Here is a 27,578-nt window from a genome sequence, read left to right as displayed (position 1 = left end):
AATCTGAATATCTGGGACACCTAGGTGGCTCAGCGGGTTAAACATCTGCCTTCAGCTCAGGTCATGATCCCAGGGTCCTGGGATCGAGCCCTGCATCAGACTCCCTGCTCAGCAGAGAGCCTGCTTCTCCCTCTCCCTCTGCTGCTCCTCCTGCTTGTTCTGTCATATAAATAAATAAAATATTTTTAAAGAAATCTGAATATCTGGCTCTTCCCAGAAAGCCAAGATATCTGGGAAACCCATATTAACTCCACCATTTTGTCTACTCATCCCTTAATAAAAAGGACAGACTTCCTTGGTGGCTACCAGAAGTGGAACAATGAAGGCCAGTGCTATTCTCTAGAAACTCTGGCTACTTACATAATCCATTCTCCAGACCATGAGCTCTACCCTCTTGATGATGGGGCTCCTGTATGGTGATAACCACAAGGTGAACAGCTCAGGAAGAATACAGGAATTCATAAAACACTTGTTTGGATTTCCATTATGGGTGATACACAGGTCTGCAGGTCCTGAGAAGCTCTGCACTCTTATCTCACTTGGATAGTCATCTGGAAGTTATTTTTTAAAACAGTTAAATTATTTATTTATTTATGATAGTCACACACAGAGAGAAAGAGAGAGGCAGAGACACAGGCAGAGGGAGAAGCAGGCTCCGTGCCCCGGGAGCCCGACGTGGAACTTGATCCCGGGTCTCCAGGAGCGCGCCCTGGGCCAAAGGCAGGCACCAAACCGCTGCGCCACCCAGCGTTCCCTGTAAGTTATTTTTTTTAATGAAGATTTTATTTTTAAGTAATCTCTACATCCAAAGTGGGGCTCAAATTCACAACCTCGAGATCAAAAGTTCCATGCTCTACCAACTAAGCCATACAGGCACCTCAATCTAGAAGTTTTTGTTGTAACTTTAGAACAGCCAAGTTCTATTTTTCCAGTCTGCTCAAAACCCCATGTTTCTATACTAACAATGGCTCCCAAATGGCTCCTGTAGATCTCAGATTAAATTATATTTGCTTCACCCTACACAACAGAACTACAGCTGATGGAGAACTGTGGTACTCCTTTGTCCCCAATGGCAGTGCTGTAACTTACTAGTCTCCCCAACTCCCTATTGCCTCATACCCCTTGTTTCTCTATATAGTATCCACTGGGCCTCTACTGGCCACCCAGGTCATATCTCCCTATTAGGAACAAGAAGACTGCTTCCCCTCAAATGGGGGAACCCAGACTTCTCTCTACAAACTAGAGACCTGCCTCCTAATCCAACAGGCCATGCTAATGTTGCAGACTAGCATCTCCTTCTTCAGGGTGAGCTCTGGGCCTTCAGGTAACTCTGAAATATAGGCCACTATGTTCATTCTATGAGCCCTTCAGTTTTTCCCAGTCCTTCAGGTGCAATGCAAAGTAGACTATAATAGAACATAGAGCAATTCCCTATGTTCCTTCTATATCTTGAGGCAGATGTTGTTGGGTACTCTGTCTCAGCCATTCCTCACTCTACTTGCTTCTTTTTTCAACCTACCCTACCACAACTGTCAAGGTTAAAGTTGACTTGATTGGGGTACCTGGATAGCTCAGTTAAGCATCTGACTCTTGATTTCAGATAAGGTAATGATTTCAGGGTTGTGAGATTGAGCCCTGCATCAGGCTCTGTGTTGGGCATGGAGCCTGGTTAGGATTCTCTCTCCCTCCCTCTCTCTCAAAAAAAAAAAAAAAAGTGACTTGGTCAATAAAGTTCTTTATTACTATGCAGAATACAGAAGACCAAGATAAGTGATTCATGGGGAGGGTGATGTGTGGGCTCAGTGGACACATCATTGGGGTTACATGCAGACATGACAACATCCATGAGGAATGAGGAATGTGCATCTTCCTGAGAAGCCCAAACTGGACATCCCTCAAGGCCCCTCAACCAGCATGGGATTAGTTTACGTCCTGTCTTAGAGGCAATGGGAATGAAGCCATTCCAGTGGATCCAGGACAATCATGAATCCCTCCAGGAAAAAGGAAGGAGAGATGTTTTTCCATGTATATGTAGATAACTGCTGCAAATATTTGGATCCAGGCAGGCTGGAAAGGGGAGATAGTTCAGCTGTGGGCTGCTCAGAAAGGGTAGAGTACATTCTGAGGGCTTCTCCACATTAGTGGTACAAGTAGGTAACTTCTCTGTGGGTATTCTGCTGCATGAAGTTTGACTTGGCTGAAGATCTTCTCAGAAGGACCATATCCATAAGGCTCCATTCAGGTATGAATCCTTTTATGCTGAGCTAGATTGCAGAGGCGGCTGAAGACTTTCCCACAATGGTTACACTCATAAGTCCTTTCCCTGGTGTGAACTATTTGGTGTCGAACAAGTGTAGATCGTTCACTAAAGGCTTTCCCACACTGGCTACACTCATAGGGCCTTTCTTGTGTGTGAACTCTCTGGTGACGAACCAGGTGGGAGTTATTACTGAAGCCTCTCCCACATTCACTGCATTCATAAGGCCTTTCTCCAGTGTGAACTCTCCAGTGATAAATGAGGCTGGACTTTCGGCTAAAGAATTTCCCACATTCACTGCACTCATAAGGCCTTTCTCCAGTGTGAACTTTCTGATGTTTAGTGAGAATGGAGTTCTGGCTAAAGAACTTCCCGCATTCACTGCACTCATAAGGCCTTTCTCTTGTGTGAACTCTCCAGTGCTCAATGAGACTGGAACTGTGAGCAAAGGCTTTCCCACATTCACTGCACTCATAAGGTCTTTCCCCGGTATGAATTCTCCAGTGCTGAGTCAAACTGGAGCTGCGGCTGAAGGCCTTTCTACATTCACTACATTCATAAGGCCTTTTCCCAGTATGTACTTTCTGGTGCTGAACGAGGGTAGAGCTATTGCTGAAGGCTTTCCCACATTCGGTGCATTCAAAAGGCCGTTCTCCAGTGTGAACTTTCTGATGTCGAAGGAGGTGGGAGCTTTGGCTGAAATTTCTTCCACATTCACTGCACTCAAAAGGCCGTTCTCCAGTGTGAACTTTCTGGTGCTGAGCGAGGTTGGAGTTATTGTTAAAAGCTCTTCCACACTCACTGCACTCATAAGGCCTTTCTCCAGTGTGAACTCTCCAGTGCTGAATGAGAGCAGAGCTGCGGCTGAAGGCTTTACCACACTGATTGCATCCATAAGGTCTTACTTGAGTGTGAACTTTCTGGTGCCGAAGGAAATTGGAGCTTTGGCTGAAGGCTCTTCCACATTTGCTGCATTCAAAAGGCCTTTCTCCAGTGTGAACTTTCTCATGACGAGTGAGGTGTGACCTGTTATTAAAGGCTTTCCCACATTCACTGCACTCATAAAGCCTTTCTCCTGTGTGAATTCTCTGGTGATGAACAAGTGTGAGTTTGTGGTTGAAGGTTTTCCCACAATCACTGCACTCATGTATTAGTCTAGTGTGAAATTTCTGGTGCTTCCTCAGTTTAGAAGTGTGACTGAAGGTCTTCCCACACTCTTTACACACATGACATGTCTTTCCATCATGACATTTTTGGTGATTTACAAGGGTTGATTTCTCTTCTAAGGAATTTCTAACTGTTGAGCATCTAAATGCTGTCCCTTCAGAGTGAGTTCTCAGGGGGCTGAGCAGAGTGGAGGTCTTCTGAAAGGCTTTTCCATAATTGTTGCACTTGAAGAGCTTCTGTGTGGTATGGACTTCTGTGAGCTGCTCAAGATTAGAGCTATGTAAGGCCTCCCTACACTCTATGCTCCTTTGTGGTCTCCTGCTGTTGCCAAAGGCTGGGTGCTGGAAGAGGTCATGGCTGTCCAAGGCATCCTTACCACCTTCCCCACAAGTGAAGGGCTTCTCTGACAGGTAGACTACAAGGTTTTCTACAAATGAATCCTTGTCCTTGTCCCATCTGAAGGGCTTTTCTCTACTGTGTCCTTTGTCCTTCTGGTGATAGTGAAGGTTTGCACTGAACTCAAATTCTCTTCTACATGTTCCACATGTGTAGGGGGTCTCCTTAGGATATGTTCTTTGATGTTCATCCAGGTGTAAAATGTTTTTCAAGAACGGGCTACACATATCACAGGTGTCAGCCTTCTGAGTGGAAGGATTTACACTAGGGATCCTGACCTGTGACATCCTTTCTACAGAAGCATTCTGCTTTGAACGGGCCCCCTCATCTTCCATTCCATACCAACAACCTGAAAGCAGAGAAATTTCTGGATAACTGAGTGTTCCACTTGGTGGAAAGGGTGGCTTCAACAGAAATGAGTGGCTGACATATACAGGAATGGGTCTGAGGGATGGTGACAGGCCAAGAGGGCCAGAATAAGAGTGAAGGGCCTACTGTTCATGACAGGGCCTAGCCAAGCTACAGAATAAAGGAGGCCTTACTATAGGCAAGGACAAAGAGAAGGACAAAGAACTTGAATAGATATTTCCCAAATACACACACACACAGACACACACACACAAAGGGCCAATAAGCACATGAAAAGTTGCTCAACATTAGTCATTAAAGAAATGCAACCAAAACTACAGTGAGATACCACTTCACACCTACTAGGATATCTATGGGAAAACAATGACAAGTGTTGATAAGGAAGTAGAAAAATCGGAATACTCATACACTGCTGTGAAAATATAAAATGGTGTGACCAATTTGGAAAATAGTTTGGCAGTTCCACTCCTATTTATCTATCCAAGAGAAATGAAAATGTACCCATGCAAAAACTTTTACTTGAATGTTCATAGCAACATTTTTCATAACACTCAAAAAATGGTAACAAGACAATGCCCAATCAACTGATGAATGAATAAACAAACTGTGGTATATCTACACAATGAAATATTATGTGGCCATGAAAAGGAATGAAGTACTAATATGTGCTACATGGATGAACCGCAAAAATATTATGCTAAGTGAAAGCCATTCACAGAAAAACATATACTGTGTGATTCCATTCACATGAAATGTCTGAATAAGCAAATGTATATAGTCATGAAGTATATTAGCAGTTGCCTAGGCTGAGGGAGAAGAGGTGAGGGAGGATGGGGAGTGACTGGTAATGGGTACAATTTCTCTTTAGGTGATAAAAATGTTCTCAAATTAGATGATGGTGATATTTATACAACTGTGCAAATACACTAAAAACCTGTAAATTACACGCTTTAAAGCGTGTAAAGTTCCAACTTTATGGTATATCTCAATAAAATTATTTCTAAAAAAAAGTCTCAGGGGGGAAGGGACAGAATTTAGGCATGGCTCCACACTGGGTCACCCAGCCAGGAACTGGTCAAGCTGAGTGGAATCCATCAGGCAGATGATAGGTGCCCAATCCCCAACCTGGCCAACAGCTACTGGGACAATTCATGAGGCTGTTGAGAGAGGCAGGGAGAGTGCACACAGCCCAGTCCCAGCACCCACAGCACCTGTAACAGGAAACCTGGGAAGAACTAGTGCCTGGGTTCCAGCTTTGGAATGAACAGAAAACTTTCTATGGGAAGAAGGCAAAACAACAGAAGCTGGTCACCATGCTGAGGCAGGGCAGAAAGGCCTTACCAAGGGAGGTCATGAGCTCAAAGTTCTCCAGCATCACATTGTAGTACAGATGCCTCTGGCCGGCATCAAGAAGCTTCCATTCCTCCTTAGAAAAGTATACAGCCACATCTTCAAAGGTCACTGGGCTCTGCAATGACAAGACAGCTAAGCCAAGGGGTCAATAGATAGGCTGAAAAACAAACAAAATCATTAAATGGACACATCCAGGCCCTTGGCCTATGACTCAGAGTTATGCCACATCTACCACTGGCATCTCCTCTTCTTGTGACCCCCTCAGTCCATCATTCCCTGACTCACCTGCAGGTCCTCCTCCTCCTCAGGCCCCCACCTCAGAGGAGATAAGAGGCCCTGACACCACTGGTGTCCCTCTCTCCTTGTAGTTCCACTGGTCACTGTATCCAGGCAAATCCAATCCAGGGGAACAAAAAGCAGGTGGGCACACAAATGCTGTCTGAGCTCTGAGCTGGCCAAGAATCCCTTCTCTATAGTAAACAAGCTCTCCTGTGTTGTGTCTCTTGTCTTTCCATATCACACTTTCCAAGTATAAAAAAATTCAGACTCTCTTTTCTCCCTTAAGCCTCTACTACTAGGGACCTGAGCACACTGGTTCACATTCCCTTATTTTGTATATGTCACTCTTTGGACCATACCATCTTCATATCTAACCACCCCTCTATTCCTTTTTTTTTTTTTTTAAGATTTTTGTGTACTCATGAGAGACCCAGAGAGAGAGGCAGAGGCACAGGCAGAGGGAGAAGCAGGCTCCATGCAGGGAGCCTGACGTGGGACTCGATCCTGGGCCTCCAGGATCATGCCCCCTATGGCTGAAGGCGGCGCTAAACTGCTGAGCCCCCCAGGCTGCCCAACACCCGCCCCCCCCAGTCCTTTCCTTGTCTACACCACAGGCATCTCCCTAGTCCCTATATCCAACTACGCACGTGGCATACCCAACAAAGGCAACCAGGATCCAGCACTCAGCCTGGCTTGCCCCACATCTCCAAAAACCACCACTGCCACAAACAGCCATCACTTCTAATTAATGCTTCCCCTCTCAGCTCTGTTGCTTTAGCCTTCAGTTCTCCAGAGCCATGAGTAAATCTTAAACACTGCTGCTCTCTTCCACCTCTACCCTTGTACATGCTGTCCCCTCACCAGTCATAGCTGTTCTCTCTCTTCCTATTAGACAAATCCCAGACCTACTGCCCCCCACCCCTGGCTTGGGAACTCCAGTCCGAACCACACTACTACCCAGGCCCCAAGGAGGATGGCCACAAATACCTACTGAGCTGTAGAGAGGTAAACCAGTCTCACCTCAGGCCCCACTGTCATCTTATCTTTGTTACTTTCATGCTTCATTTTTTCATCCCAGGTCTAGTCTCTGGTCAGAGGCTTGGTCACCATTCTGGTCAACCCACAGCCATAAATAATGTCCACACACAAGTCTCCATTCCTTGGATGTCTCTAGCATGCACTTGGTATAAAGCATACTCAGTATCACAATTTGGCAGTCTGTAGGACACCTCAAATACAATATGGCCAAAATCCAACTCTTTACCCTCCCTCTGATATGTACTCACTCTAATTTCCACATCTGAAAAACCTATCTGGGTCAATCCTCGTATCTCACTGCCTCACATCAGGAAATCTAGTCCACTCTACTTAAAAAGTTCAGGAGCCTATAATTTCTCCTACTTCCATCTTTGGTCCTAAAGCACACGCCAGAACTACTGAAGTCACTCAAGGGAAGGCTCAGTGGTCTTCCTGCCTCCAATCTCACCTCCATCATCCCCTGACTAAATCTGTTTTCCACTCAGGATCCAGAGGGAGCTTATTAAACCTGAGTCATATCATCTCCCTTCTCTGCTCTAAACTATCCACACTCCTACCATGTTCACAATTGAGACTCAGCTCCTTAGCTTGCCATTCCAGGCCAATATCTGACCCCCTGCTCTCTATATCCACCAGATGAAATACAGACCTGCAGTTCCCTGAACACTTGCAACTGATACACCTCCAAGAAATTTGCACATGACCGGGACACCCTTCCAGACCTTATCCCATAGGATTCCAGAAATGTGAATGTTGGGGGGAGATCATCAAGATGTGACTGCCAGTTGACCCATGCATGAGCTTGGCCTGGGCAGAGGGAGGTTTATCACCTCCTGTCCTTGTCATCACTTCCCATCTTCTATTCCCCCAGAGACACAGCTTTGAGATTGTGATACGGTGCTGAAACCATCTGGATGGTATTTGTAACTGAACCAAGTTAAAATCTCTGTATAAACTTAAGATTCAGTGGGCTAATGTGGAGGTCTATTTCTGGGGCTGTCCCAGGCAGCCTTCCTATGTACCTGCCCTTGCTTATTAAAATTTCACCTACTCATCTGGAGTGACCTGCTTCCTTCACTCTCTTCCTGCCCTCTGCCTATGGGGTCGGTGTCAGATTACATCAGAGAAGCTCCTCCTAAGGAGGCTGCCAACTAACAGTGAACCCCCCTCTATATAAGCTCCGGCCTGGATTCCGGAGGCTAGGAAAAGTGACTCAACTCCAGACTCAAGTGTAGGCAAAGAGTCCTGGACACACTATTCCCCGTACAGGGGCTCGAGGATCAGGACAGGGATCCCAGCGGGTGAGAAACCGGGGCACCTTCCACTTACCTGCCCTGGGTCCATCAGCGACGCTGCTGGCCTGGTCAGGCTGTGGGTTGGCCGGGACCGTGAGAGGCGGCGACAGGGACAATAAACAATGTGGGCTCATGCAAACCCCCACACCCTCACTGCCTGGGGTGACAGCAGGCTGACGGTCGCACTTAGGGCCTTAGTCTTCCCCAATATCAAATGCGCCCGAGGACCTGAGGGCTGCCTCCCGGGACCGCGGGTAGAAAGCGGAGGGCCGGGGCTCGTAAACTCCGTTTTACATCCGGGAAACCAAGGCTCAGAAAGGAGGAGCCATTACCCAAAGGGTGAAAGTGCGTGCAGTGGTGCGGTGACAGTTCCAACACTCCCCTACCCCCATCTCTGGTCCCAGTGGACGGACGCCTGCCAAGCAGCCCACCAACCGCCAAGTTAAGAGCGCAATGGCGACAACGGAAACGCCCAGGCTCAGAGCAAGCCTCGGCTGGAGGCCGGCAGCCCACTACGACACTAGGTCCCTGAGCCAGTAGCTGTGCGGCTGTATCGTTGCCTAGGTGATGAGGACTCGCGCCCGCCGTGTCGCGGCTCACGCAACGCGAACTACATTACCCAGAAAACACCTCACCGGGTCCCATCAGTGCTTCCCAGTAAAGCACCTAGGAGAGGACGTTTCCGAGCGCACCAATGATGGGCTAGGGGAGGGGCGTTTCCGGAACCGCCGCGGTCTTCTGGCCACCACATCAGGTGTCCCGCAGTTTCAGTAACGGCTTGCGGTTTTGTCCGGAAGCGGTCTTGCACCGAGGGACCTTTGAGCCAGGCTATGGACGGTGTGGTGTCCAGGAGGCTCTCCGAGCCTGCGGGCGTGACCCACCCGGCTGGACTCTGAGTCCCAGTGTTCTAAGTCCCTGACTGAGCTCCAGGCCTAGACGTTCAGGACATGGGGGATTCGCGCAGATGCCAAGTGTTCATTCCATAATGTAGTATGTTAAGATGTAGAGGGTAGCGGCAGAGGGATCTGCTTATGCAAAGACTCAGAGGTGAGACTGATCTGAGGACATTCAGGAAAGTTCTGTCTTCCACTGCAAGGAACCAGGAGCATGAGTAGAGGGTGCTGGGACTCATAGAAATTTTTGAATAGAAGAGGGATGTCCGGGGCGCCTGGGTGGCTCAGTCAGTTAAGCGTCTGCCTTCGGCTCGGGTCATGATCCCAGGTGCCTGGATCCAGCCCCACATTGGGCTCCCAGCTCAGCGGGGAGGCTGTTTCTCCCTCTGCTTCTGCCTCTCCCCCCTGCTCATGCTTGCTTGCTCTCTTCCTCTCTCTGTCTGAAATGAATAAATAAAATCTTTAAAAACAGAAAAAAGAAGAGGGATGTCCATGATCTGATTTAGGATTTTGAAAGTATCCCAATGTATACCAAGTAAACATACTGAGTGAGCACACTGGTGGGAGAGGGGTTGTGGCCAGGCTGAAAACAGGGAGATTCATGAGAATGCTGCTGCAGTATTCATAGGGACAGTTATGAAAACTGTACAGAGCAGGAGTAGGAGAGGTGAGAGAAGTGATCCGATTTCGGTTAGATTTTCAAGATGGAATTGATAGGATTTCCTGATAGGAGTGAATGTAAATAGTGGATAAAGGACCATCCCAAGTGTTTAGGAGAAGAGACGTACTGCTGTTCATTGAGATGGAGGTTGGCAGGAGGAGGTTATGGGGAAGATAAGCAGTTAGAATTTGTAGATGTAGAGTCTGATTTGTCTGGAGACTCTGGGTGGGGGTGACACGTGTGCCTGTGAACATACAGGGAGTTCTGGTTTGGCCTCTGAAGTCCAGGCCACAGTCCAAGGAAGGACCTGAGAATGGCATTTTGGAAGGAGAGCCTTAAGTTGTGGTTACAGATGAATGGCCCTGAGGTGAATGTGGGGTATCCAGACTAAGGACCAGTGGTTAGGTGGAGGAAATGGGTGTGGAAGAAGAGAAGCATTGTCCAAAGACCGGTGGATCTGGGAAGAGTGCACATCCAGGAGGAGGATCCATTCTCAGAGAGTGAGCAGGGATGTCGGGGAACAAGGTTTGGGAGCTATAAGGGGAAGTAGCTGCAGGACAGAGACTGGAGTTCCAGGTCCCATGCCCAGTGCTTAGATGCATCTGTTTCCTGGCCTGGTGTTGCAGAGCCCATTGATCCTTAAGGAGAAGATCACATACCTATTTTGGAAAAAGTGGAGCTATTACCATGGCATAGTCCTGTCTTCACCAGGTTAGGCAAATGTGTTCCCCATGGGATGTGTTGCTGGTCCTGGTGCTGGCCCATGTCTTGATGGCTCTTCTCCCAGAATGCTGCATAAGCAACCCCAACTGCTTTTGCCTTGAGACCTTTTCATCATTGTCAAGGGTCAAAAATATCACAATCCAAATAACAGATCACATCCAGCTTGGTGATTATCTGGCCAAGAGACCCCATCAGGGCCTGTTGCTTTTCTGTCCCCTCTGTCATACCTCCATACTCCAGGAGGTTTTCTGCCAGCTGTCCCTTGTCAGCTCCTGTGATGGCACCTGAGTACTGACATGGTCATTGATTGTGGGGACAATGAGCTTTTCTGCTGAGATCTTTCCCGGTTATTCATTTTGTGAGGTTCAGTTTTCCAGATGCATGGGTGATCCTCACTCACCTTGCTCTGTCATGGGTAAATTACCCTGACATGGAGTTGACCTCTCACAAACCACTTGATCCACCATAAGAATGACTGTCTACACTACCCTAAATGTGGTCACCCAAGTTGAACCTGGCAAGGAGACCTGTACAGAGCATCTTGAATCAGTCAATGACCAGAGAGGCCCATGAAGGACCAGTCCTGGTCAATGCAAAACTGGTATGGGAGGGCCTATAGAAGTGGGCTGATCTCTCATGTGGTATCTGACCTATGCCCTCTGTTACTCTGGTGCCCAATAGCCATGTCTCTTTTCTATCGTTCTGACCACTTTCTGACACTCTGTTCTACTTTCCCTTGACTCTTGACCCTGGCTGATTCCTCCATGTCTTTTGCCTCACAGCCTTTCTCCTTCTGTCATCTTACGGTCAGGTTCTCCACAAGTGACCTCCCCTTAATGTGTCCTGTGCTGGGATCCCTGGGTGGCACAGAGGTTTAGCGCATGCCTTTGGCCCAGGGTGCAATCCAGGAGACCCAGGATCAAATCCCACATCGGGCTCCCAGTGCATGGAGCCTGCTTCTCTCTCTGCCTATGTCTCTGCCTCTCTCTCTCTCTCTCTCTGTATGTGACTATCATTAAAAAAAAAATTTAGAAATATTCACACTGGAGAAAGCTCCTGTGTGTACAGCCAGCATGAGAGAGCCGTTGGCCACAGCTCCTGTGCTGCCAACACCAATAACTTCACTAGAAAAAAGCCATTTGAGAGCAGTGAATGCAGTAAAGTCTTCAGCTGCCCTTTTCTTTTTTAGCATTTGATTATAAATAACCTATTTAAAAAACTTCATTCAATATAAAAACAATAATACCTGAGAAAGAACCTACTCGAGTAGCCTTCAGCCATAAGTTGGACCTTGTATAGACGAACCTCCACCTGTGGAGACACTCCATGACTGCCTTGTGTGTACGGAAGCCTATAGGGGCCATATTGTACCTTGTGACCACTTATCACATTGTTGGGTGCTGTGGAAAATGCTGTTCTGTGTTTGATGGTCAACTCCGATGGCTCAGCATAAGCAGCCCCTGTTCTCTGCTTGCCCTGCCCTGGAAGGATGGTGGTGGCCCTGTACCCATTGAAGTGGTATCATAGTGCTCACCCATGACTGAGTTTGTCATGGACATGACTCCTACTCTGAGCAAGGGGCCTGATAGTATCTGGAGGGCTTCTGGGTAAATTTCCCATTATGGACTTTGTGAAATCTGCCTTTGACATCCATGATGCCTTCATTGAGCTTCTTCTGTTTAGCAGGAGTGCATTGAGTACATAACAGAAGTGTTCTTAGTTTGGTCATCGGGGTCCCTATCAGTTGACAGTGCACAGCAGCAAGGCATGGAGCATGTCTGTCTAGATGTGACCCAATTTGCATTTATATCCCATGTTTCCTGGCAAAGAATGAAGCTTGTGTGTTCTGAAGCTTCTGACCTGGAGTTCTCCCTAGAAAAGGCAGTGGTTGGCCTGGAAGAAGCAAGATGATGGTATGTGTTTCAGGGACTGTCTCTCCCACCTCAGCAGTGTTGTAAGGAAGTGCTCTGAAGGCCATATCCTAGTAATATATCACCTACTTGGTTTGTACAAGGATGAAATGAGTACTATAGATAGAGAATACTGAGTGTGAAGAAATAGGACATGAGAGAGCCTGGCCTGACAGCATTTTAATGTTTGGGCCCTTGCAAGATCTAGGTGTCAGAGGGTCTTAAGGATCTGTTATCTCCCACAGCTATACTCCTAACCAATGTTTTATGCATTCCTGTCATCTCTTAGTGGGGTAGATACTTTTGGTTATCTCCATATGGTCAGGAACTCCAGGACTTTGAGAAAGAATAGCCCATATTCCTGTTTGTTAAGTGGCTTTATTGAAATGTAATTTCTGTATTATAAAATACACCTATTAAAAGTGCATAATTAAGGACTTTTAATAAATTTATAGAGTTGTACAGCCATTATTATCTCATCCCATACCCATTGCCTCAGAATGTTCCTTTGAACACTTTTATAGCCAAAACCCACTCCTATCCCTAGCACCTGACAACTGCCAATCTATATTACACTTTTGCCTTTTCTGGATATTTCATATAAATAGAATCATATATGGGACGCCTGGGTGGCTCAGCAGCTTGGCATCTGCCTTTGGCTCAGGGCATGATCCTGGGATCCAGGATCAAGTCCCTCATCGGGCTCCCTGTGGGGAGCCTGTTTCTCCCTCTGCCTCTGTGTGTGTGCGTGTGTCAATAAATAAATCTCTTTAGAAATAGATGGAATCATATAATATATAGCTCTTTGTCTTATTTCTATCACTTAGCATAGTGGTTTATTCATGTTATTTTTATATATTTTATTCCATTTTATTGCTGAATAATATTCCCTTGTATGGCTATACCACTATTTATTTATCATTCATTAATTGGTAGATTTTGAATTGTTTCCAGTTCCTGGCTATTATAAATAATGCTACTAGGCACATATGCTTACAAATCTTTGTGTAGATATATGTTTTCATTTCACTTGGGTAGATTCTTTAGGGGCCAAGGGTAGGCTGCTCCAAGATGGGCCACTTTGACATAGAGATTATTTTGAGTTAAAGTAATCGAGGGGCATCTGGGTGGCTCAGTCAGTTAGGCGTCTGACTCTTAGCTCAGCTGTCTTGATCTTGGGTCATGGGGCAGTTGGGCTCTGCACTGGGAGTGGAGCCTCCTTAAAAAAAAAAAAAAAAAAAAGTAATAAAAACCCAACAGATTAAGGAGCAGCTCTCTACCTTCCCCACAACTGCCTAATTTTCATTGGAAAGGAGAGACTAATAGGATGGGAACTATTAACAGAGACTCTACTTAAGGAATTTATCTACATAATAGAGAAAGCTTATATTTCCAAACCTCTCCTTTCAACTTCTTGCTACTGAGCTTTCACCCCTTTGTATCCTCAGTCCTCTACCCTTAGCTTCATGTTGCTTCACCGTCTTTGGAATTTCGTATCTGTTGATTCCCTGTATGTATGCCTAATAAATTTTATTTTCTCCTGTTAATCTGTATCATGTCAATTTGATTCTAAATGCAGGTATAAGGACCATAGGACAGAGGAATGTCTTTCTGCCTAACAATTCCTACTACTACTTGTGTAAGTCCTCAGGCTCTGGTCAGATCCTCTTGGAGAGAAAGAGGTCAGGGCCATGCCATAACAATTGGGTACAGGGCAGAGATGGAAAATGGGGCCACCCCAAAGTGCTGCCATCATTCATGTCTCCCTCCAAAGAATGAGAACACAAGATCTCCCTCCAGCCTTCTCTAAGTATGCTGAGATGACAGGCTATTGGGCAGGAAGGGGGGGGGGGGCTGCCACCTGGTAGAAGTGAGATGGCATCTGACAGTGACATAATCTGGCAAAGCACCTGGGGAGATTACAAAATGTGACGTAGCTCCTGAAAGCTTCCTATGTTTCTGGCCATCTCCTGGTAGGGATATTGGGATATTTTCCAATTTTTGGCTTATGGCTTCTTCACAAAGGTTCCTTTCACAAAAGTTTTCTCAGGAGTGAACCCGTTAAAGATGAATAAGGAGAATGCCCCGGTTAGTTGTTTTCCACATTTGCCATACTCCTAAGGCCTTTCTTTGGTGTGACTTTTCTGGTGCTAAGTGAGGCTAGAGCTCTGGCTGATGGCATTCCTATGTTCACTGCACTCAGATGGCTCTTTCCCAGTATGACCTTTCTGGTGTTTAGAGAGGTTTGAACTATAATAGAAAGGTTTTCCACACTTGTTACACTCATAAAGCTTTTCTCCAGTGTGAACTCTCTGGTGCTGAGGATGGAGCTTTCACTGAAAGCTTTCCCACACTGGCTGCACTCATAAGGCCCTTTTCCAGTGTGAGCTTTCTGGTGTTTAACAAGGTTAGAGTTATAACTGAAGGCTTTTCCACATTCACTGCACTCATAAGGCCTTCCTCAAGTGTGAACCTTCTGGTGCTGAATGAGGGCATAGCTTTGCCTGAAGGCTTTCCCACATTCCAAGCACTCCAGTATGAATTCACTGGTGTGGAACAAGGTTGGAGGGGCAACTGAAGGCTTTCCCACACTGGTTGCATTTATAAGCCCTTTCTCCTGTTTGACTCCTTTGATGCAGAGTAAGTTTGGAGGTTTGCTGGAAGGTATTTCCACATTCACTGCATTCAAAAGGCCTTTCTGTGTTGTGAACTTTCTGATGCTGAACAAGAGGAGAGCTATTAATGAAGGCTTTCTCCCATTCATTGCATTCATAAGGCCTTTCCCCAATATGTATTTTCTGGGGCTCAACAAAATTGGCAATACAGCTAAAGACTCTCTGGCATGTCTGCATTCATAAGGCCTTTCTTTGTTGTGAACTTTCTGATGCTGAACAACTTGGAAGCTGCGAGTGAAGGCCTTCCCACACTGGCCACACTCATTAAGGCCGTTCTCTAGTGTGAACTCTGGTGCTGAACGAGTGAATGTTTCCGGGTGAAGGTTTTCCCACATTCACTGCAACTGTGATACATTTGTCTGGAATGAACTTTCTGATGTGTCCTCAGTTTAAAAAGGTGCCTGAAGGCCTTCCCACATTCCTTAGACACATGGGATGTTTCTCCAGCGTGATTTTTTTGCTGATCAACAACAGTCAAGTTCTATTTAGAGAAGTTTCCCCCTGTGGGGCATCTGAAAGGTCTCTCTTTGGAGTGAGTTATCAGGTGGTCCAGGAGCATGAAGGCCTTCAGAAAGGCTTTCCCTCAATTGCTGCACTTGAAGGGCTTCTGTGTGGCATGGACTTCCTGCTGCTGCTGGCAGCTAGAGCTGTGTTGGAAGGCCTCCTTGTTCTTGGTGCTCCTGTGTGGCTTCCCCATGCTGTGGGTAGCCTGATGCTGCAGGAGGTCATGGCTGTCCAGGACATCATTAACATGTTCCCTGCATGTGAAGAGTTTTTCTCCACTGTGCTCTTCCATTTGGTGCTGGCGAGAGTTTGTACTGAGCCAGAACCCTCTCCCACACACCTCATACTTTTATAGTTTCTGCCTATGGTATATTCCTTGATGCTCAGCTAGTGTAATATGTCTTTCAAGACCAGACCACATATGTCACAGGTGTTGGCCTTCTGGGTAGAAGGACACGCCTTCGGGGTCCTGAACTGGGGCACTCCTTCTACAGAAACAGTCTGTTCAAGAGGGGCTTCCCCTACTCCACACCAACAACCTGAAAGCAGAGAAATGTTGGTAAAGTTTATATAGGCTTTGTTTGGAGGAGGTAGCCCCTTTATAGATGTGGATCTGACAAATTTAGGAATGGGTCTGTAGGATCAAGTCAGGGTGAGGTACAGCTTGTGGTGCAGTACTAGGCCTAGGAAGGTGAAGATTCAGCATGTGAGAACACAGGTGTAGGGTTCAGGCTGGGAGGAGAGTCAGGGACTACAACTCCTCAGCTTTCAGCAAGAACCAACACAGGCAGGCACCATATCTCTGATATGAAAAGGGGACACAGAGGAGTGTGCATGAGCCCAGGAAAATCCAGCTGTAACTGGGATCTGATGCTTAAAGCCTGTATGCGTGAGATACGTGCACATCTCATAATACATTGGCTATGGGTTAATATGGGACACTCCTGTAAAAAGGAGGTGTGGAGTGGGCTTAGGAAGACACAGAGATCAGAGCAGTAGAGTCATCCACCACCCAGTATCCAGGGACAAAGTAGAAATGGCAGGAATGTGGTGTCTAGAATGAGGAAGGAAAGTGGAGTAAGGTATGGCTACTGGCCCCAGCAACAAACACGAGTGGAAAACAGGGAAGGTGCCCAGTACAGCTTGAACCCAGACCCAATGTCACCTATTCTCTGGCTCCCACTCATCAGAGCCAGACCCCCTCTCAGTCTCTCTTACATTGTATGGAGACATGTCCACTCTGTCAGGCTCCCAGGGTCTTTGTCCTGTTCCAGATGAGCAACCACACAGGACTTAGAGGTTGTAAGTCCTGGGAAAAAGATAGGGTGGGTGAGTGGCTGGCCCAGGTAACAGCAATCCAAGCTGCAACAGACCACAGGGAGCTCATGTAGTCTTTGCAACTGGGAAGAAAATTCAATGTTGCAAAATAAGCCTCTGAGGAGTATCTCACAGCAAGAGCCCAGTGGTTGCCACAAGTAATAACCATGTTGGTGTCTAAAGTCTGTGACATAGCTAGGCTCCTGGAAATGCCTGATATAAAGAGGGGATACAAACCTGGGCACAGCGGTGCCACTGATCTGAACAAACTCAGGCAGCCAACCTGAGACCCTGCAGTCCTGAGCCTTCCCCATAAAGAGAAGCAGATATTGGGGCTCCTCAGGGAAAGGAGCAGGCTGTGCCTGTGCCCCAGCTCTGCACACACAGCAAATAGTCCAGAGGACGAAGCAACACCCATGCTCAGCTGTAGGAAGACAGAGCTATTCCTGGGAAAAGAAGAAGGACAGAGACTAGAACTGAGGCTGGGGGTGAGGGTAGGGGTGGAAAGGCCTTACCCAGTGAGGCTACAAGTGCCAAATTCTCAAGCATCACCTCGCAATACAGGTGCCTCTGAGCCTCATCAAGGAGCTCCCACTCTTCCCAGGAGAAGTACACAGCCACATCTTCAAAGGTTCCCAAGCCCTGCCATGATGAGGACAGCTAAGTCAGCCAAACCAAAGACAGCAGAATAACTAACAAAAAAATACACAGATGAATCGATCGAGACCTAGATCCCACATGCTGTCTGGTGGGTAGTCTCTGACCCCCAAATCACCCCTGCCAACACACTCCTAGCTTCTCCTGAAGCTCCAATACCATGGGTGCCATTGTTTCCTTGTGTCACTGATCACTATGTCCTCCTTCACACAGCAGGGAGATGGGCAGGTAGTTGCCACAAGCTCTGACCTGGTTGTGGGGCCTCACTGCCTCTACCAGGCAATTCCCTTGGCTTCCCAGTTCCTGACTCCCAGAACAACCAAACTGGGGCTCATCTCACATAGGCCCCCCAGTACCAGGACTCCAGTCCATCAATTCACACCACCTCTGCATGTGCACGTCCATCTTTGTACCACACATTTCCAGACCCCACCAACATCCATGGCACATCTTCCTCCCACTCACCCTACATATCACTCTGCAAATGGTGTCCAGAATGTGGCTCACTTGGTGAGGTCAATCAGGATCTCATCCTGACCCAGACTTCCAAATGTCTCAACCTCCAGAGGTGGCATCCAGCCTTCCTTGAGTTTCTCTAATTGATCCTATTCCTACCTTTATCCCTTAGCCATCCAGACTGGGCCACAAAGACCTCTGGGACCTCCAGGTCTCTCTGCCTTTATTGATTCTGTCCCCTCACCATCCACAGTATTCCTCTCTCCTCGTAAGAATGCACATTCAAAGCCCGGCCCCACCACCTCCCACCCCAGGCATGGGATACCCCCAGGTGATTACCATTGAGCTAATCTGCTATCCTGACTAAAACCCTCAGGTCCCACAGAGGATGGCCAAGAAATGCTGGTGAGTCCATAGAAAAGTAAATAAACATCAGCCCTATTCCCACTGTCATGTTGCTTGCATCTCCAATATGCTTCAGCCTGTCCCAAGGATCTTGGTCACGTTCTGGATCCTCTCATACACACACCTTCTCTCATGGCTGCTCCTCCCTTCATCTGACTTTGTGACACCCACCAACCCTGCCTAGGTACCCAGGCCAGTCACCCAGTCCTCAGCTGCTCCTGTGGGACATCTTTCACCATAAGCTAAAGATACCCCCTCCCAAATCTGAGCCAGAGCTCCACCTCAGTTCACAGGCTGACTGCTAACTGGATGTCCCCAAGTTGAATTCCTCAGTATAATCAGACATTCAATGTCCAGATGACCTGGAAGTCTTTAGGACATCTCAGCCTCGACAGGGTCAAAAATCTGCCTTCCGATCTTCCCTGAAACCTGCTACACTCAGCAACCTCCCCATCTCAATCGACGTATTTCAATTCTACCTTCTCCTAGTTGAGGCCAAAATCCATGGGGATTATCCCAGCCTCCTCCACTTTTCTGCACATCATAAAATCTGGCTGGCCTAAAAGAAAGATCCAAAATCCAACCACTTCTACCAACTCCAGTCACCAGGCCGACACCATCACCCACCTGATCTAGTAAAGAGCATCCTTATGGGCTTCCCTTTCTGCTCCCTAAACCTCACCCACCCCCAACCCCACCTCTGTTTTCCACTCTGTAGCCAAAGGGAGCCAGTGAACACCTGTGTCAGATCACATTTCTCCTCTACCGCACACCTTCCATGGTTCCCACTAGTCTCAGATTACAGGCCAAGCTCCCCAGACTGCCATTGCAGGCCTGACTCCTGCCCACCAGACATAAAGAAGACCTATAGTTCCCTGGATACTCCCAGTTCAGCTTCATCTCTATAAGCATTTGCACATCCTGGTTCCTATGTCTGAAAGAGCTTCCCACATCTTGTCCCACTGGATTCCAGAATGGTGAAACTTTCCACATAACCCCTGGCCAGGACTCTGGACCCCGGGCTTGGGGTGATCCTAGGGTCCCAGAAGCAAAGAAAGAGAAATGAAGGTGGAGGAAGAGTCCAGGGACTCCCCACTCCCCTCTATCATGGGCCCGGGGTCCGGTGAGTGAGGGCGGCGGGCGCCCTCCATTCACCCGCGCCGGGTCCACCAGCGCCATCGCCGCCGCCATCGGACCCGGGCAGGCCCTGAGTGCTCAGCCGATCCCCACACCTCCACTGGGCCAGGTGCCCGCCCGCCACCCATCGCAATCGGGGCCTCAGTCAGAGGGGACGGAGGGCGAGTGCGGAAGAAGAGGATAACCCTGTTACAGGAGATCACGACTGGTACGAAGCGCAGAAGCTGAACCCATCCTCTTCACTGTCCTCTCTGTCCGGGTCCCAAGGAGGCGCCTGGAGAGCAGCTCCGACAGAAAGCTCACGTCCCCAAGAGCGCTGTGTAACTACCAGTCAAAAGCAAACGAACTTCTACCACGGAGACGCCGGAAGTCCCGTGAGCCTCAGGAAATAGCTCTTCTTCTGTGCTGTGATTGGCTTATAGTTCACTGCCATCTCCCGTGGCCTTCTGGTCAATGTAGTTCTTGCCGAGGTCCGGCGCGAGGCGCCGGCGAGTTCTCCTAGGCAACGCCCAAGTGGCAACGCAAGGAGCACTGGGAAATGGAATAGTGCTTAAGTATGCCAACTGTATGTTTCAGCTTCCTCTTAAAGGGGCCACTCCAGATTTCTTCCTCCAGAGATGCAGGGAACCGCATTCTGGAGTGGAAGGACCAACCCTGAAGGGACCCCTGGGGGAACAGGTTCATTTTTGCATTTTCCTAGGATGTAAAATGAAGATAATACCTCCTTCATGGGGAGTTTTAATACCAATAAATGTTTCTTTAATTCAATGGTCCCTAAACTGTGGTTCGTGAATCAGCAGCATCAGCATCAGCATCACTGAGGAACTTGCTAGAAATGCAAGTTCTTGGGATGAGCCTAAACATTCTCTGCCTTGATAATCCCTCTTGGGGATACTTTTTTTTTTTTTTTTTTTTTTTTAATTTTGTTTGGGATCCCTGGGTGGCGCAGAGGTTTAGCGCCTGCCTTTGGCCCAGGGCGCGATTCTGGAGACCCGGGATCAAATCCCACGTCGGGCTCCCGGTACATGGAGCCTGCTTCTCCCTCTGCCTACGTCTCTGCCTCTCTCTCTCTCTCTCTCTCTCTCTGTGTGTGTGACTATCATAAATAAATATAAATAAAAAAAAAAGGATTTTGTTTATTTGAGAGGAGGAGAGAATGTGTGCAGGAGCAGGGAGGAGGGGCAGGAGAAGAGGGAGAAGCAGGCTCCTAGCTGAGCAGGGAGCCCCACATGGGTCTCAATCCCAGGACCCCAGGATCATGACCTGAGCTAAATGCAGACACTTAACCCACTGAGCCACCCAGGTACCCGCCTCTTGGGGATTCTGATGCTTACCCAGAAGCATCTGTAACTCAAAATCCAGTGATGTAATTTTATAAACACTACGACTTTCCTCGTAAGAAGTGACATGAAAAGTGTTTAGCACAGGGCCAGATATACAGTGCTGTGAAACTTAGTAAAGGGGAACCTCAGTAAAATGGAGTGGAAGCAGGAGCTCTCACTTGGTACCACTGGAAGTCAAGAATTACCAACAGAAAGCAACCTTCTTGGGGCTCCTTCCCTCTTGGGGCACTTTGCACTATTGCCCAATAAACTTTGCTTTGCTACCTACACAAAAAAATTATGAACAAAAGAATCTTCAACAGGAAAGAATCCTCAATTACAGGCCTCCAACAGGAAAAATGTACATCGCATCTCCTACAAGAAATGAATGGATCCTGCAACTCAGCCAATGAGAAATCGTCATCACCCTGAACTCTTCTCCAGTAGACTTTTTTCAAAACAGCCTCTCTAACTTCCTCCTGAATGAAGAAAATCTTTTTTGTTTTTTAATATTTTCTAAAAATCTTTATTGGCAGCTCCGGTGACTCAGCGGTTTAGCGCCACCTTCGGCCCAGGTCGTGATCCTGGAGACACGGAATCGAGTCCCGCATCGGCTCCCGGCATGGAGCCTGCTCCTCCCTCTGCCTGTGTCTCTGCCTCTCTCAAGAGAGAGACACACACAGATAGAGAGAGGGAGCCCAGTGCGGGAATCAATCCTAGATCCCAGGATCACGCCTGAGCCAAAGGCAGATGCTCAACTGCTAAGCCACCCAGGCGTCCCTGATTAAAGAAAATCTTAAAAAAAAAAAAAAAAAGAATTGCAATTCTCTGCTATGCCCAAGTAAATCCATTTTTGCTGGTAAGGTAACCGTTTCATTTTTAAGGTTAACACTACTAAATAATAATAATAATAAACACTACTAAATCAATGAGAGTTATTGTTATTGTTCTTATCATTATCATTATCATCATGGTCCTAAGGCTCTCACAGCACTGCCAGGGGAGGGGAAATTGGAAACACCTCCCTAGAAAATTATCATTGACATATATTAAAAATATAAAATGCACTCATCTTTGATTTAGCAAGTAGACATATAGGCAATGTTCAAAATTTTTTTAAAGTATATTCTTGTACTGTGGTAGGCAGAATATAATGACCCCAAAGATGTCTGGAAAGATATCCAGGTCTTAATCTCCAAAACATGTAAATATGTTATATTACATGGCAAGGCGGAACCATTTAAGGTAGATGGAATTAAGTTGATAATCACCTGACTTTGAGATGTGGAGATTATTCTAGATTATCTGAGGTGGTGGGTGGGCAGACAATGTAATAGCAAAGGTCCTTAAAAGTGGAACAGGGATGAGACCACCTGGGTTACTAAGCTGATTGAGCATCCAACTCTTGGTTTCAGCTCAGGTCATGATCCTGTGGTCATGCAATCAAGCTCCATGCTCAGCATGGAGTCTGCTCGAGATTCTCTCTCCCTCTCCCTCCCTCTCTGCTCTTCCACCCCTCTCCCCACTTGCACTCATACACTCTGTCACTTTCTCTAGAATAAATAAATAAAATCTTTTTGAAAAGTGGAACAGGAAGGCAGTACTGATTGAGAGTCAACAGTGCTGCAATATGAGAAAGACTCAAGTTGCCATTGCTGCTTTTGAAGATGGAAAGCCATGAACTAAAGCATATTGAAGCCTCTAGAGCCTGAAATAGGCCAGGGAACAGATTTTACCCCAGAACCTCCAAAAGGAATGTAGCAGTGACTACACCTTGATTTTATAGCAGTTGACACAAATGTCAGACTTCTGACATGCAGAACTATGAATTTTAAAAATAGTTTATATTGTGTTTCTTTCTTTTAGGTACTCATGTGATTATACTGGACTCATTTAGATAATCCTAGATAACCTTTCCATTTCATGATCCTTAACTTAATCACATCTGTAAAGTCACCATAGGAAGTAACATATTAACCGGTTCTAGAGATTAGGGTGTGGACATCTTCAGGGGACCATGATTCTGCCTACCACCCAAAACTCACACAGCTATTAAATAGATGCCAAAATTATGAAAGCCACAAAGATATCTGACACTCCAGGTTCTCTAGAAAACACACACACACACACATACACACACACACACGCACACACACGCCAGATTTGGCAACCATGTTTAAATTTCCTGCTTCTCTTCTCCACTTCTGGGTTGGGGCAACCATGCTTCATTGGTCTAAGACTGATCAGCCATGAAGGCCACATCTGCTAAGGTCACCAGGAACCCAGCCTCCCCAATAGAAAACTCCCTGGTTTCTGTTGGAGAGATGATTACTATCAGGAAAATAACTGAGAAGAGCACATGATGCAGGACAACTTTATTTGCTCAGTGACCTTGGCCTTAGACATGAGCTGAGCCTCTATAGGTATTGCAAGCAGTGGTCTTGCCTTCTAGGCTCTGGTCTCTCCATTCTCTATGTGGTACAGTCAAACTCTGCTCAGATGGCACTCCCTCCTCCATTCTGTGCCTTATGATGATCTTGGTGTGGGTTGGGTACTTCTTCACATCTGTGTGTCGGGCACACCCAGAAATGATTCTATGGGCTCCAGAGAAGAGCAAAGAGACTGATATTTGGGTGAGAAGGGAACCCAGCCAGGCCACAGCACAGGGGTGTCTTCCCAGAGATTAATCCACAAGATAGGTGCATGCAAAGAAGAGGCAGCTTCTCCCACTAGCTTATCTGCAAATGGGATTCTCTCAGGCCTCAGTCTAGTGATAGGCGTGCCAAAGTGGATAGAAAGCTGATAACACCAAGGCTCCAAATCCCCAGAGGAAACAAGTGCCCACCCACTTCTAAAATCCTGCATTTCAGGATCTGTGAGCTACACAGGGAATGTACTAGTTTCCTATTGCTGTTGTAACAAATTACCATAAACCAAGTGGTTTAAAACCACACAACTTTACTCTTGCAATTCTAAAGGCTAGAAGTGTGAAATTAACCTAGCTGGGCTAAAACCAAAGTGTTATACAGCTGGTTTCTTCTGAGGCTTTAGGAGAGAATCTGTTCATTACCTTTTCCAGCTTGTTGAGGAAGCATGCATTCCTTGGCTCTTCCTTCCTCATATCACTCCAACCTCTTACTCCTGCACTGCATCTACTTCCTCTTTTGACTTTCTGTTTCCACAAAAATGTATTTTTTCACTGACATTTAATTTTCAGATAGCAGAGGAACCTAAAACAGTTTTATGGGGGGGGATTAATTTCAGATTATAATTACGACTTTTTGTTAAGTTCTTTATGGGGCAGCCTTGGTGGCACAGCGGTTTAGCGCCGCCTGCAGCCCAGATCGAGTCCCACATAGGGCTCCCTGCATGGAGCCTGCTTCTCCCTCTGCCTGTCTCTCAGCCAGATCCAGAAGGGCCTTGGTCCCAATGGACTCAACAGGGACCCACTGGAGTGAAACACATTTACCAACAAGACCATGGTCAGAAAGCAAAGCCTGATGCCCACCTCAAGTCCAAAAACACCCTTACGGGGAACCCAAGAATGTCCTTAGAATCACATTATGGAACAGGCCCCTCTGGCCTCTCAAGGGCCCCTATTCTTCCTGAGAAAAGCCACAGCAATGTTATCAAAGGTCACCAAACCTTGCAATAACAAGCAGGTGGGCAGTTGACTATGGTACAAGTTCTGGGTGTGTGATCCAGGCCTCTAGTTCCCATCTTTTTTTTTTTTTTTTTTTTAAGATTTTATTTATTTATTCATGAGAGACACACACAGAGAGAGAGAGGTAGAGACATAGGCAGAGGGAGAAGCAGGCTCCACGCAGGAAGCCCGGCGTGGGACTCAATCCCAGGTCTCCAGGATCAGGCCCTGGGCTGAAGGTGGCACTAAACCGCTGAGCCACCCGGGCTGCCCTAGTTCCCATCTTAACAGCCACCTCCCTGATACTCCCCCCAGCACCTCTCCCCAGTACACTCAAGGAGCTCCCCCAGGATTCCTCATCTGAGACACTGATTCCGTGCTGGGCCCCCTATGCTGGCCCTGAAAGGTTTTAGACAGTCTTTTTTGTCACATCCTGAGGCCCTGTCATCTGTTCCAATGTTCTTTCCTCAAGCTTCCTAGAGATCCCTCAGCACATAACAGCCAGAGGGACTGTGGGCAAATGGCAATTGGTATCTACAAATCTATGTGAAACCAAGCCTCCTTGAAACTGCATCTGTGATCATCACCTTTAATCTCCATCCTGGGGATCCCTGGGTGGCGCAGTGGTTTGGCGCCTGCCTTTGGCCCAGGGTGCGATCCTGGAGACCCTGGATCGAATCCCACGTTGGGCTCCTGGTGCATGGAGCCTGCTTCTCCCTCTGCCTGTGTCTCTGCCTCTGTCTCTCTCTCCCTGTGTGACTATCATAAATAAATAAAAATTAAAAAAAAAAAATCTCCATCCTGGGCCTAACTTCATCTAGCTCTCCAGTATCAACCTCAGAGTCCCCTCTCTTCCTCCAGTGGTTGTCTGTAACCGAGGCCCTTAAATCCTACCTCCTAAATCTGGTACCCAGGCCTTACCCTGGTCCAAGCCCCTACCTAGCCCATTACTCCTTGGACACTTCCAGCCAGACCTTTCTCAAGAACACCAGACCTGTGAGTCTTGCTTACATCACCTTTCCACTCAATTGTCTTCAGGCAACTCAGACACAACCCCAACTTTTCCTCTAGGACCTGTTTTCTCTTTCCCCTTTCCCATTTCTGTGGAAGGCAGTCCATTCTTTCAACTACTCAGGGTACAAAACCTGGAGTCCTTCTGGATCTCTCATCTATTTCTCACCTTTCTTTGATCCATCAGCAAATCCAGCTGGTCGGCCTGCAGGAGAGATCCAGAAGCTGATTACTTCTCCCACATCTTTTGCCACATCAGCAGAAGTCCAGGCTGCCACCATCTCCATGTTTGCAGTTGTTTCCTTCCTTTGTCCCCACCTACTTCCACCTTCATCTGCCCCCCCATCGCATCTCCACATGGAAACTAAAAGTATATTGCTCAAATTAGATCATGTCCCTCCTCTATTCACAGATCTCAGGTCACACCGTCCTCAGGTTAAAGGCCTAGCGTGAAACCTTATCCCCTGGAGCTTTCTGGTCCCACCAGAAGTAAAGGACTTCAAGTTTCCCCAATGCCCTCATCTCTGGATGGCCTCCAAACCTTTGCACATTCAGGTCCTTCTGCCTGGAACAACTTCCATGCTTCATTCCAAGGCTACTAAAAATGGGGTGCACACTCCCCACTCTCCCAATCTGGAGAGAAAAAGATGACCCCAAGTCAGACGCCCTCAGTTTCGCTTTAGGACACTGGGGCTTGGAATCCCGTCAGGCGGAAGCTTGGGAGACCTCCCTTACCCATGCTATGCCAAGTCCACCAGTGCTGCCTCAGAAGGGCACCCGGCGCAATGGACCCAGTCTGACCTACGTGCCAGGTCCTTTCTGACAACGCTGCTGACGAGCCTCAGACATGCCTTGGTTCAACCTACCCTCCAGGCCTCCAATTCCCGACATCCCTCGTCGTGCCTCTAGGTCTTTGTCCTGATGACACGTTACCGCTGGACCCTTAGAAGTAGTATTTACAGTGGGAACTACACTACCCAGAAGATGCTGCGCTGTGCTGGGCATATCGATTCGTACCACGCCGGGCCAGGGCCGAACTTCCGGCGTTGCCCTGAGGTTTTCCTTTGGCTGTGCTCCTATTCAGAGGCCCGGATCCTTCGGTTGGGGACGTGTTCTGGAAACTATAGGGGGTCAGCATCCAGGGCTTGAGGTGCTCGAAGTGTAGAAGATGAGGAGAGCTCCTTTTTGCGCCCTTTGCGCCTGCGAGCTATGGTCCCCACCTCCTCCAGCGTCGATTTTCTCGGAAATGGAACCGACGCCCAGGAGGATGTCCGCCGGGACCTCCGCAAGAGCCGGTCCAACCCCGCGACCTTCCTAGAAAAGGCGCCTTGGGCCTCACCTACTGAGTGGGAGACGGAGGCTCGGAGGGGCTGGCTCCCCGCAGTCCAGACTCCACCAGCCGTGGTGGAACTGAGGGCGGAAGTCTTTTTCCAGCGGTCCATTCCCAACGGGTGCCCTCGCCGCGTCTCTCTTCTCGGTCTCCGGGTTACCATGGGAACAGTAGCGCTATCGGAAGTCTTTGGCAAGTGAAGGGTCCTGTTTACAGAAGCCGGGCAGTACCCCTAACCTCAAGGTCCTGCAGCGCCGACGTTGGTGGATGAGTGTGCCGTGGGATTCCTGCCGTTTCCATTTTCTTGTCTGAGATGATAGGAGTCACTCTCGTTTTTGTGCTTTTGTGTCCCAGGTTACTGGTCATTATGCTGCCATAAAAGAGAGGGAGGGGCTTGAAAGGGTTTTTCAGTCGGGCTCCCTCCACGGAGACTGCTTCTCCCTCTATCTGTCTCTGCCTCTCTCTATCTTTGTCTCATGAATAAATTTAAAAAAAAATTTAAGGGTTTTTCATGGTTAGAGACAGAGACATGCAGAGACTTGGTGAGCTTAAACCAGGAGCCATCAGGGAACCTCAAATACTTACCACATCTGGTGAGGAAAGAGAGCCTGATAGGAGAGTTCTCGCTGCAGTATAGGCTTTCTTTAGATGGTTTCTTTGGCTGTTGTGTGAACACAGGGGCAAGAGCAAAAGCAGGGCGGCCTGAGAGGAGCTTCAGCAATAGTCCAGGCATGTAATGATGCCCTAGACCAGAGGTGTAGCCCTGGGTCAGACTTAGGA

At 47.6% G+C, this 27,578-nt stretch overlaps 1 protein-coding gene across 26 annotated transcripts; it reads right to left on the bottom strand.

Annotated features, from left to right (window-relative positions):
- Positions 1-1,715: 1,715 nt before the first annotated feature.
- Positions 1,716-27,110, bottom strand: ZNF132 (zinc finger protein 132). 26 transcript variants are annotated; one of them, XM_077911460.1, is made up of 9 exons: positions 26,335-27,110; positions 25,638-25,673; positions 23,885-24,044; positions 17,353-17,479; positions 16,739-16,829; positions 10,368-16,059; positions 8,821-9,487; positions 5,531-5,657; positions 1,716-4,169 (listed from the first exon to the last, which is right to left on the bottom strand). In XM_077911460.1, the coding sequence occupies exons 8-9, from the start codon at positions 5,562-5,564 to the stop codon at positions 2,239-2,241; spliced, it is 1,965 nt and encodes a 654-aa protein (XP_077767586.1). In that variant the 5' UTR covers positions 5,565-5,657; positions 8,821-9,487; positions 10,368-16,059; positions 16,739-16,829; positions 17,353-17,479; positions 23,885-24,044; positions 25,638-25,673; positions 26,335-27,110; the 3' UTR covers positions 1,716-2,238. The 26 variants fall into 26 exon arrangements, with proteins under 26 accessions (XP_077767586.1, XP_077767599.1, XP_077767607.1 ...); XM_077911473.1 differs by having other exon boundaries at positions 17,390-17,479; XM_077911481.1 differs by lacking the exon at positions 26,335-27,110 and adding an exon at positions 26,010-26,295.
- Between the last annotated feature and the right edge of the window lie 468 nt (positions 27,111-27,578).

This window comes from Canis aureus, chromosome 1, assembly GCF_053574225.1.
Source record: "Canis aureus isolate CA01 chromosome 1, VMU_Caureus_v.1.0, whole genome shotgun sequence".
Classification (NCBI taxonomy): Eukaryota; Metazoa; Chordata; class Mammalia; order Carnivora; family Canidae; genus Canis; species Canis aureus.
Note: the sequence above shows the minus strand (reverse complement) of the source record. Positions and strands in the feature narration are given on the sequence as shown.